The sequence below is a fragment of the Schistocerca nitens genome, chromosome 3, assembly GCF_023898315.1.
Source record: "Schistocerca nitens isolate TAMUIC-IGC-003100 chromosome 3, iqSchNite1.1, whole genome shotgun sequence".
In the NCBI taxonomy this organism is placed as follows: Eukaryota; Metazoa; Arthropoda; class Insecta; order Orthoptera; family Acrididae; genus Schistocerca; species Schistocerca nitens.
The window spans coordinates 637,861,336-637,873,583 of record NC_064616.1 but is presented as its reverse complement, the minus strand read 5'-3'; the positions used below and the strand labels follow the sequence as shown (position 1 = coordinate 637,873,583).

At 36.6% G+C, this 12,248-nt stretch overlaps 1 protein-coding gene across 6 annotated transcripts in view; it reads left to right on the top strand.

Moving 5' to 3' along the window:
- LOC126248590 (catenin delta-2) overlaps positions 1-11,821 on the top strand; it is a 546,087-nt gene extending 534,266 nt beyond the window's left edge. For 5 of the 6 annotated variants that reach the window (XM_049949704.1, XM_049949706.1, XM_049949705.1 and 2 more), the window contains one exon: positions 11,153-11,821. In XM_049949704.1, coding sequence (XP_049805661.1) covers positions 11,153-11,353 — 201 coding nt within the window. In that variant the 3' untranslated portion in view covers positions 11,354-11,821. The remainder of the gene's footprint in view (positions 1-11,152) is intronic. The other variant, XM_049949707.1, reaches the window with a different exon arrangement.
- Positions 11,822-12,248: the final 427 nt, after the last annotated feature.

Below are 12,248 nucleotides of genomic sequence, written 5' to 3'. Positions count from 1 at the left end.
TTTGTAATGTTTGTGGGGGGGGGGGGGGGGGGGGCGGCATCTAAGCATTCAGCTGTTTAGTTCCATAATTTTATATAGTTTGCCAAAGTGTCTGTTGAAATAAGACAAATACAGATAGAAGAGTAAAATAAATATGTAACTTTGTTGCTACAGACTTGACATTTTTTTGGTAACTTTCAAACTTGTGCCGAATATGTAAGAGGTCATATTCCTTACATAACATAAAGTATACCAAATGCTGTAATTTCCCAGCTTTTTTTCACAATGCTTACATATCTTTGTAAATTATTTTGTTTGACATATACAGTTTCTGTAATCAACTATGTGAAAAGGCTGTTTGCTTCCATTATTGTAACAGCTCTTTTTCTTGCAACTTGTGAAAATGCAAAATGACAACTGAAACAACTGCGAATGCTTAATATAACAATTTAAAAATTAAGGTGCATGTGCACTATAGGAAAACCACAAGCATTTTGTGATATGGTTTATATTATGACACACATCACCAGACATAATTGTCCAGATCATTCATTTATTTGATGCATTTGTGACCTGTCACTTTCGTAGAGACAAATAAGAAAAAAAACTTATGAAATTTCTACTCAGTTCTGACTCCAGGCAACTAGAATAGTGAATACACATGGAGTTAATGGTAGACAAGACAATACATTTTGTGACCATGAATAATGTAGACCAAAACAGCAGCTATTCTTGTAGCATATTAAACATGTTTCTGGCAAAATATTTCACAATAATCTCATTATAAAAGTCACAATAGATGTCAAAAATAAATGTGGTTTACTTATAATAAAGGAAGTTTGAATAATTAAAACCATGTCATTAATAGAGATAACCAAAATCTACCAAGAATATGCAGTTTTAAAGAAGTTATGTAATTATCTTGATGTGGCATAGTTGCCTGTTACTCAAAACGTTTGCTGGTTACAGCTTCTCATTCCTGTCAGTTGAATATTTCAATGTCTGTAGGACCAGCCTAGTTAAGCTGCCATATGATAGATTTCAGGTTATGTGGTGCAATGTAACAGAAACTTTCGCTTGTACTAGTATAAAACTGAATATTTAACTTCCAACATATGGTCGTACTGCTGAAATCTTTCATCAGTTCGTGACAATGTTTTGTCTGTTCATTATGCTATGTGTTAAAAAAGAAATATAGTCAGCTGTTTGAAAGTAAAATTTGTGACAAAGGTTCTGCCCTATTCTGAAAATGATTTTGATCAGAAACTAAATGGTGTAGTGTCTTATTTTTCTTGCACATGACTTAATTAATGTAGATTAAATATTTTTCTTCTTTACCTTCTAGTTACTCATCTACTGCCTTGTATGCAGCTATGACACACTTTGTCGTCTCCTTACATACTTATCACTGTAAGGAAATTTAAGACTGCTACTCTACTTCTCTTGAATAATATAAAAACATCTTTCATACATATAATCCTTAAATTTCAGACAACATATGCATCATTTACTGGATAACATCAAATTTCTGTCAAATCATAATGTCCAACACAAAACTAATACGTAGCAGACTGAAGCAACAGTTCACATAGGAGTGTAGCCAAAGAAAGGATGATCTTGATAGACATGTTATTTGTCTGAATAAACATCACAACTATTGTAAAAAATATATATATTTTCTGAGGATTTTATTCTTCTCCAAACTAGGCCATCAATTGTAGGAGCTTCTATATTCGCATCCACGTGGTACTTCTCACAACAATCACCATCCCATCTTAAAGACATGCATTGTCCCTTGACATGATTTGCCACATGCAAATGAAATAACAGACCTGCAAAATATTTGTGTTCTCCTCTATGATAATTTATAGTTTTCCTCTGAGAGTATCATTTGACATTAAGAATATGTAGGGATACATATCATTCCTCTGGAATGATATGTAATACCAAAATGGGAGAAGTACAGGATCTTAAATTGATATGAGTTCTGTGTTATAATCATAATATAACCACATCAGACACAGAAAGTAGTAGGAAAAGGCTTCAAATATGCTATTAACAGGAAAGTTTGTGAAGTGATAACTGACACAAGACGCATTCAGAAATAGCCAGCTTCGTATAATTTTCAAGTCATCTTTGTTAATACTGTCTATGATATTCTTAAATCCCTCTGATATATGTTCGTATGTCTCAGTGGGCAAATCATTATCTGGAATTTCCTGGCATACTAAAACTGCATGCAAGCCCACGATTCAGACACTAAACCTTGCATTTAATGGGCTATGCTTTTACTACCCATACAGCTTTGATTCTGCTGGTATTGGTATTTTGTTTCCCAAACTTCACTGAAGTTCTTCTGCATGCCTTGTATGACTGAATGCCAGCAAGTTCTCTGTCTTGTTAATGTACCTACCTACAATGCAACACCACAACATCTATATCTGTACTCCATAAGCCGTCTTACATGGTGACGGGTGCTTCTGTTACCATTATCTTTTCTTCACTTCCCTGTTCCATTCACAAATGGTGAGTGGGAAGAATGATTGTCTGTAAACCTCTGTATAATTGTAATTTCTCTAATTTTCTCATTGGGGTCATTTCATGACACGTTGGAGAATTAGTGTGCCAGTCAATGCTTTTAGGAAAGTAAAATCTCGGAATTTCAATAGTCTCTCTCCCCTCCTCTCAGAATTTCAATTGTAAATCTCTCTGTGATGCATGGTGCCTTTCTTGTAGCATGTGCTATCTGAGTTTGTTAAACAATTATGTAATGCTCTTTCACTGACTAAACAATCCTGTGAAGAAACATCACTCTTCATAGGATTTTGACTATCTTTTCTACTAATCCAACTAATGAAGAGTACTCAAGAACTGGTCAAATGTTTTGTGGGTCACTTCTTTCATGGATGAATTACATTTCCTTAAGATTCTTCCAGTAAATCTCATTCTAGCATCTGCTTTTCCTACAATGATTTTTTCATCATTCCACTTTGGGTCATTCCAGATGGTTAGTCCTGTGTATTTTACATAGTTACTATTTCTAATGACTTGTTGCCAATCATGTAATCTAACAATAGTGGGTATTTTCATTTTTCATCTATTTATGGCCGGCCACGGTGACTAAGCAGTTCTAGGCGCTTCAGTCCAGAACCGCGTAACTGCTATGGTCACAGGTTCGAATCCTGCCTCAGGCATGGATGTGTGTGATGTGCTTAGGTTAGTTAGGTTTAAGTAGTTCTAAGTTCTAGGGGACTGTTAACCTCAGACGTTAAGTCCCATAGTGCTCAGAGCCATCTGAACCCATCTATTTATGTGCAATATGTAACATTTATTTACGTTCAGTGTCAGCTGTCAGTCACTGCACCAATCATTGATCCTCTCCGGATCTCCCTGCAGTTTGTTACAGTTTGTCACTACTAATGTTGTCTGCAAACGATGACGTGGAACTTCAGATGTTATCCAGTAGATCACTTGTGTATATTATAATCTTTAATGGCAATATCATACCCCCTTGAGGTACTCATGAAATTACCTTTACGTCTGATGAATTTGTTCCATTAAGAGCAACATGTTGAGTTCTGTCTGAAAGGAAGTTCTGAATCCAGCCACAAATGTGATTCTCTAATTGACGTTGAGAAACTGTATCAAATGTCTTCCTGAGGTAAAGGAAAACTGGATTATCAATCTGGGCATCACTGCCTATGGCACTATAGATCTCGCAGACAAACCGAGGTAGCTGAGTTTCTCAATATCTTGTGTTTGCTCAGTCCATGTTGATTTTGGTAGAGAGACTGGAAATCGTAATGACCTGTGCTTTTTATCCAGTCACTGGGCACCTTTTGTTGCTCCGGTGACCTTCAATTAATTACTGCAGAAGGGGAGAAAGCTCATTTGCATAATTTCCATAAAATATCACAGGTATCTCACCCACTCCAGATGCCTTTCCTCTATTGAGCAGTTTTAGTTGATTTTCTGTTTTGTGATCACTTATGTCAATATCTACAAGTTCGGCATTTGTGGGATGGTTGGAAGGGTTACCAAAATAACGTTTTGCTGTGGTGAAACAGTATTTTGCCTTCGTCACAGTTATCTTCTGTTTTGGTGCCAGTGTGGACACTTGGTGACTGAATAGTTGCTTTTGATCTGATTACTTGCTCTGTGAAATATCAAAACTTCTTTAGGGGTTTAGCCAGATCAGTTGGCAAAATTTTTCTTTCAAGTTAATTGCTCTTGTGCTAATTTTTACTTCATTCAGCTTTTGTTTGTCAACTAGGCTTTGACTTTACTTAAATTTATGATGAAGCTGTCTCTGCTTTCATAGCAACTTTCTGACACTGCTGTTGAGTCACAACAGGTCTTTCTCACCCCCTCAGAACCTTTTTCAGCACATACTATTTGAAGATATATCAAACTAGGCTTCTGAATTGTATCCATTTGTGCTCCATACATACACCATGAGTTATATAAGGGGTGTCCTTAAAATCCCTTCACAATCGAAAAATGTGTTACTCAGAAAATTAAAATATATGCAAAGGCTTTTTTTCCCCCTTAATACATCTTTAATGGGCACCATTAGTTGCACAAAACTCATATGATGTTAATCGATTTCTTGCCATGTTTGCTCATCTGTGGTTTGAAATCGGTGGCATCTCATTTGTGTTCAGTATATGATATTATGTTAAGGTAACATATCCCTATAGAAAGAAATCGAGAGGAGGAATAGCTGGTGAATAACATGGCCAATCCACCAGTCCGTAAAGTCTCATGTTAGGAACTCATGAACATACAGTCCGCTGTGTGGCGTTGCACCATCTTGTACAAAAATGATAACTGGTTGAAGGTTGTATAGTTGTTGTGCTGGTTGAGGCAATTATACACTATCCCACACCACTCTTTCATATTTGGACTATCTTGCTTAAATTGCCTAGCCACATGAGTTTTCTGATTCCCAGATTTGCACATTGTGTGTTCATTTTCTCTGAAGAATGAAAGAATGTCTCACAACTGAAACATGTTAACTGTAAGGTCTCTTCATCCTGTTACATCATTTGGTTCCAGTGTCTGTAACAATTCCATGTTCCGGCCGTTGTGACTGAGTGGTTCTAGGCGCTTCAGTCTGGAACTGCGCAACTGCTATGGTCACAGGTTTGAATCCTGCCTCGGGCATGGATATGTGTGATGTCCTTAGGTCAGTTAGGTTTAAGTAGTTCTAAGTTCTAGAGGACTGATGACCTCAGATGTAAAGTCTCATAGTGCTCAGAACCATTTGAACCATTCCATTTTGTAATTGTAAAATTGTGAATTTTGATGTAGGACTTTGGGAACTGTTAAGTGCAATAGCTTAACATTGCAATAGCTGTAACTGTCAGGCAGCGACATGGATAGATTCTCTGTGTGAAATATTGAAGATTTATGTTACACAATCTACATTTTTGTCTGGTGTTCTTGGTCATCTACTCCTCCTTTTATCAGGCACTGTCCCTGTCTTGATAATTTTTTTTGCAATGCATGAATTGGTGGACATGATGGAGGATATCTTCCATACTTAGTTATGAAGTTTTGTTGAGTGTCTGCAGGTCCAATTTTGCTTCAGTAGACCATAATAGACACTGAGCGTTTTCTGTAGGAGCAGCCATTTTGTATCGCGTTCATTTCACAGCAACTTATTCATCAACAGATTTCATTAAACATACAATTGCAGTGTGATTAAAATTTTTAATAACAATTGAATCTGTAGTACAAATCTAATGATCAATCAGTAGTTGCTTTTCTTACAGATTTTGGAAACATTAAACAGACTTAATGGACGCGCTGTGTAGGTGACTGGGAGGAAGAAGAAAAAAAGAAACATTGGCCCTGCCATGAAATTCTACAGTCATCAAATCTTCATAGAAATTGCGCAGATGCACAGCGACTCATATCTTCCCTATTTTTAAGTACGCGCACCAGTAATCAATGTAGCTGGTATTTTACATATCACATGCAAATCATTTAGTCACATATGATGTGCACATGCTTCTGAAAACAAACTACCTCCAACACTTGCCAGTACAACTGTTGAAATAATGGAGCAAATGACACCATTTGTTAATAGTATTGCCAGCAACACTGTATTTCTAGAGCTCCCAGCTCAATGAGAAATTTCTATCTTCTTTACAAACAAAAATATAATTGGCACCCTGGTCCTGGATTAAAGAATTACTAAATTGAAATGCTCGTAGGGTACTCTGCCACACATAAAAATCGTTGTCAGATACAGCGTGAATTACGATTCCACACTGGTGCTTGTCATTCTATCTCGCCTATTATTCTCTTCTAGGTAGTGTTTTTTTTGTAAAGACAATGACAATCTCAAGTGAGGGTCATGCAGATCCTTTTACAAAATCCACAGCTGGCTCCTTCACCATTTTCAAAATAGTCACTTTGTTCCATTTCAAAGTATTTACCTATCAAATGGATATAAATCTGCCATTGGAGGTTAACAGCATTCCAGTTTCACTGGTGCCTAGAATAAATGTGTATATTTTAAATGCATTGCTATTGACAGTAATAGTCTAGTACCAATTCAAAAGTATTGTTTACATTCAGAATGCTCATTACTTTATTTGCTCATTATTAGTTTTATACAGAATCTTTTGTTTGAAACTCAACAATATTTCTCATGGCACAAATTATTTTGTCTATATTTCCCACATTTGGACAGAGGAGGTAATGTAGTATAGGCCTTTAACACACGACTACACATTACCATGTCTGCTCAGAAGGGATTTTCTTGTAATTCCAAGCTAACAGAGGAGGACCTTTATTTACTTCCTATTTTTAATTACCTTTTGCAGTAATTAAAGTCTTTCTACACTTCTGATTACAGAATTGTGATCATACAAATTAAGTATTAATTTTTAATGCATTTGACACTTTTAGTGGATGTACAAGTGTGTGTGTGTTCCCCCCTCCCCATGGCCAAATGGTCAGCTTGTCTGGCTGTCATGCAAAGGACCTGGGTTCAATTTCCAGTACTGCCAGAGATTTTTTATTGCTAAGATGACTGGAATGGGGTACACTCAGCCTCGTGATGCCAATTGAGAAGCTACTATTCCAAAGTCTGTAAATTCGACAGTGGCTGGTAGTGCTGTACTGACTCTATGCTGCTCCATACCGCATCTGGATGATACCACATGACACGGTATCCAGTCGAGAATGCCTCATCTTCAGGTCTTGACCTGGAGAATTTTTTAATGGTTATACAGGTACCTGGTCATATAGTTTGTGAGGCAGGAACATGAGCCGGATCTGGATTGAATCTGTGCAGCAGGTTAATGACCTTGACTGGTGCACCAACGAGCTTGACTGTGATTTCAGCCATTTTTGCACATTTGTTTATGCAAATGCTGGGCTGCTCTTCACTTACCATCTCAGAAAATATGATACACAGCCAGTTAAAATACAATCACACACTGAACAAAGTTTACACAGTGTGCATTCACGTGGCACACTGACTTGCCCCTGTAAGATTACTTACTACTGAGGTGGCAGGAGGGACATAAATAAAATATTTACCACAGAACCTGTGTTAGAGGGAATAAACACTAACAAAAAGAAAACAAGAGGAAGTGGACATAAAAGTACTTGAGTATTAAACTTCTTTCTTTCCATAGTAAATAGTAGAATGGCAGTGAGTAGCAGTTACTGTAGTTCATTTTTGTGCCATTTTCCACATTATGTATGTCCCATCCTGTATCCGTGAAATTCTTCCATTTTTGAGAACATTTCACAACATACTTGAATTTGCATGAAATTAATTTACTGAAAACATTGTGTGATTTACGGGGAAGTTACTTGATCACTGTCTGTTGCACTTATTTCAGTTGGGTAGTCTGATTGTTTTCCATTGTCTGCTGTTGCATATTTAATGCAAAGTTGTGGTAGTTGAATATTTTTTGGCTTTATTGTTTGCTACTTCCTGAAGATAGTGGTGTTCGTGTGTATACCTAGTATTCATGGATGCCAATCTTTTCTAATTATGACCATTTGTTATTAGCAAAATTCTCAAGGAAATAATTAGATGTTGAGATTTCTGTTAGTATACGTATTCACTTGTACCGTTTTGTACAGATTTTGTGTGTGTGTGTGGGGAGGGGGGGGGGGCGTGTGCCCCCCCCTTCACGATCCTCAGTATATGTTCTTGTGTAGAGAATAATTTATGTCTAAGCGTAGTGCTGTGTAAGAATAATGTTCTATACTGCATAACTAATGAGCAAAAGTGCACAATGTAAGTAAACCATTTGAGATGTAAGTTGAGATTACCATAAATAAATCAGGAATCATTGTTTTATTATGTCCAGTGTAGGATTCAGGGTGTTTCAGTATCGATGGAAGTATAGCTTATTTCATAATTCTAATGATATCATACTGCTTGTATACGAAAACACATACTGAACATATTGTACTTACTTTCTTACTCACTGGTCATACCGGACTCGAGAGTCCATTACCCTAGCAACGTATTTTCGTCATCTGTCCCTGTCTTGGGCTATTTCCTTCCGTTCACCTTCAATACCTAGGATCCTCAAATCAGCCTTCACATTGTCCTCCCATCTATGCCTCGGTCTCCCCACAGGACGACGTTTTTCCCTCTAGGTGCCGTACCAGTACTCTGCGCGCTGCCCTGCCCTCATCCATTCGAGCTACGTGACCCGCCCATTGCAGCCTACGTGATTTAATAATACTGATTATGTCAGGGCTTGAATAGAGTTCGTGAACCTCTTCGTTCTGCAGTTTTTGCCACCCTCCACTAATGTAATCCCTTTTTGCTTCGAAAATTTTCCTCAAAATTTTGTTTTCTAATACTCGAAATGGCTTTTCATTTTGCATGGTGAGAGACCAAGTCTCACACCCATACAGCATAACTGGTAGAATAATAGTTTTGTATATTCTAATCTTTAAATTCCTAGACAATATCCGTGATGAAAGTAATCTATTCAGTGAGAAGCAGCACGCATTTCCCGCCTGTAATCTTTTCTTCAGTTCAGATTCAATCTCATTTCTCGAAGTGGTGTCCACGCCTAGATACTTAAATGTGTTCACTTTTTCAAACTGCATGTCTCCAACTCTTAACATTTCCTGATCTACTGCTGTTGGCATTCTAGTAGTAACCAGGTATTTAGTTTTGTCTTCACTTATCCTTAGACCTACATTTTCACTAGTCTTGATTAACGCATTTGCGTTTCCTGTTACAGATTCTTTCCTATCGCTAATGATGTTTAGATCATCTGAATACCCTAATATCTTAATATTTCCATTTAACTCCACACCCTCTGAATTATCTGCTGCCATTCGTACAATATATTCTAGGACTAAATAAAAAAGTAGCGGAGACAGGGCATCTCCCTACTTAAGTCCATTATTTATTACAAATTCTTCTGACTCCAAATTCCCCACGCATACTCTACCTTTTGTGTTTTTCAAACTCACTTCTATAAGTCTAACATACTTCTTTGGTATTCCAAGTTCCAAAAGAATTCTGTACATTTTTGATTGCAATACTGAATCATATGCTTTTGTAAAATCTATGAAAAGATTATGAACATATTGTAGCAATGAAAAATGTACAGTTGAAATTTGAAGACCAATACACATTGCAAACTACCTCTTCATGTTGTATTTCTTGGTTGTTTAAAAATGTGGTGATTCTCTGAGAATATGCCAGTTTACCTCTGCTTTCTGATGTCACTGGTTAAGTACCAGATATAAAAAGTCCAAATGTCTAGGGTTCAGTTGTTATATTTTTGTCTGTCACTTACTGCTTCTTTCACATCTGGTGGGGATTTGTTAATGTGAAAAAATGGTAAGTTGCACCATAGTATGGAATCCACATTAAACTATTTGTCCCTTGTAACTGGCTGGATATGTCACTCCAGAAGTTTGAGGAATATGAGAGCATGCTACCTCCAATAGGACCAGGCCAAATAAAGCACTGCAGGATTCAAACTAACCTTTAATTTTCTTTTATTGTGTCATACTCTCAAATAAGTTTGAAAAGTTGATATTTTAAGACAGCTGATGTCATCACTTAGTTATGCTGCTAGATATTGAAATACTGGTTGACAAGTCATAGAAGAAGTAAGGAAAGAGTTACTTCAAGTAAATGTGGTACAATTTGGATTATCTCTCTAAGTTTCATTTCTTAATGTCTACTGTTATGGAATTGTAGAGCACACCACTAAGGGTAGGCATCTTGGAGCATGTGGACAAATCATTCGTTCCATATGTCACACTCATAGATAGGCTACGCTATGCGCACTCTCTGTCACACACACACACACACACACACACACACACACACACACACAACATTTTGTCACATTCTCAAAGGGTGCCTATAGTGAGCACCTGCAATGTGAGTTAAAAACTTGGAGAGACACACTCGCCACTGATGTGTGTGTATTTTCTGTATGTTTTATAGTTTTTGTGCAGTCATCTTGTGAAACCCCCAGAGGTACTTACGTATTACCCTGTGTACTTGAAGACAGAAGTGAATTACCCTCTCCCACTTCCTTCTCCTCCCCCTAAACCATTTCAAAACTTTGCATTATTATTATTATTATTATTATTATTATTATTGTTAAAGTTGTTATTTTCTATGAATCAGTTATTCGTTTTTCTTAAAGAATTTCCAAATGTCTTGGTAGATTATAATAATTAACCATAATGATTTGTATTTAAACTTACTGTGTGGCTCAGGTCTTCATGACTTCTTGGTAATAGGAAAAAAAATCTAGATTTAGCTTGTGGTACAGAGAGAGAGAGAGAGAGACCCCTTTAGTGACACTTAACATGAATCCAACAAGCCTTGAGAAGCTACAGTATTAAATGCACCAGTGTTACATGTTAGTGTAATGTGCAGTATGTTTCGATCTTCCTCAACACATTTTGTGATCATTGCTTCAGAAGTTTTCACATGTTTTGTTTTTTCCCTGCCTGGATACTTTCTTTGTAAAGAACATGACCAGTTCCCTTCTGCATCCTTGCATAATCTAGGTATTAGTGACTTTACTGCTGGCAGGCAGTTAAATCCTAATTTTACTTCCCTTCTTTTCTCATCACCACTGAGGCTATAAGGTTGTGTTTATTGTTTGTATAAAAATAAGTCATATGTCTTCTCTCTCTTTTGCAGTTAGCCAAACCAGGTGAACCCTTATATGCCCAAGTCAACCGTGAGAAAAAGAAAAATCGTCAGTATGAATCTGGAGGTTCACAACCACAGTATGATGGTCCTCCTGGGCCTGGAGATATGTGGGGATATGAAGAACCTGGAAAAGGTGTTGTTATGGACAGCCATACTGAGAATCCAACTGGTGGTGACTCATGGGTGTGAAGTTGTTCTGTTTTGATTGGTGTTGTGCATTAGATTTATGGTACATGTGACCACTCACTGGTCTCCTTTTGTATGTACAGTAGTGTGCATATGTCATCACAGCTACATATATTATGTGAAAGTGGATGTGTATCCACACACTATTGCTGAAATATGTGTAAATAACTGTCTCAATAGTGAACAGTAATGTTTAAATTACTCCAAATCTCAAAAAAAAAATGAAAAAAATTGTTGTGAGAATAAGACGTGTGACAATTTTTTGTCTACTGTGTGAATATTGCAACTCGACTATTGTTCTCAGGTCCTGATCTATTCAAAACAAAGAACACTGTAGGACAGAGAGATTCAAATTTTAACAGGCATTCCACTTGGATAATTGTTCGTGTTGTTTGAAAGAAGTCCCACCTTTTGCTAAAAAGTTTACAGGGAGTGTTTAAAACATCCGGATAACTCTTTGAGCAGTTAGCTGCTCCTTTTTTTTTTTTTTTTTTTTTTTTTTTTTTTTTTTTTCCCCCCTCAGTGGAAAAGTTACATGATGTATGTCACGTGCTGTTTCCAGTGCACTAGTTAAGTGTTAATGTTTGACAAATGCTGTTCAGTCGAAAATTTTGTATGTTTTGTTTGTTACTGTTTTATTTGTTTAATTACATAATGCTGGAATTTCACTTATGTAGAATTTTATGTGAACTTTTGTTCTGCATTATTATGTTTAAATTTAATTTGATTACATTTCTATGACACAGAACTGATTTAAATGTGTGAATGTTGTTTCCTTTTTAGTGTAAGATGAGGTGTTATAAAATGCCTAAAAGTTGACATGTTGTTGCAAATTAAAATGAGTTTATTTGTAGAAAATGAAAACAAGTAGTGATCATCATGTACTAAAGGTCAAGAC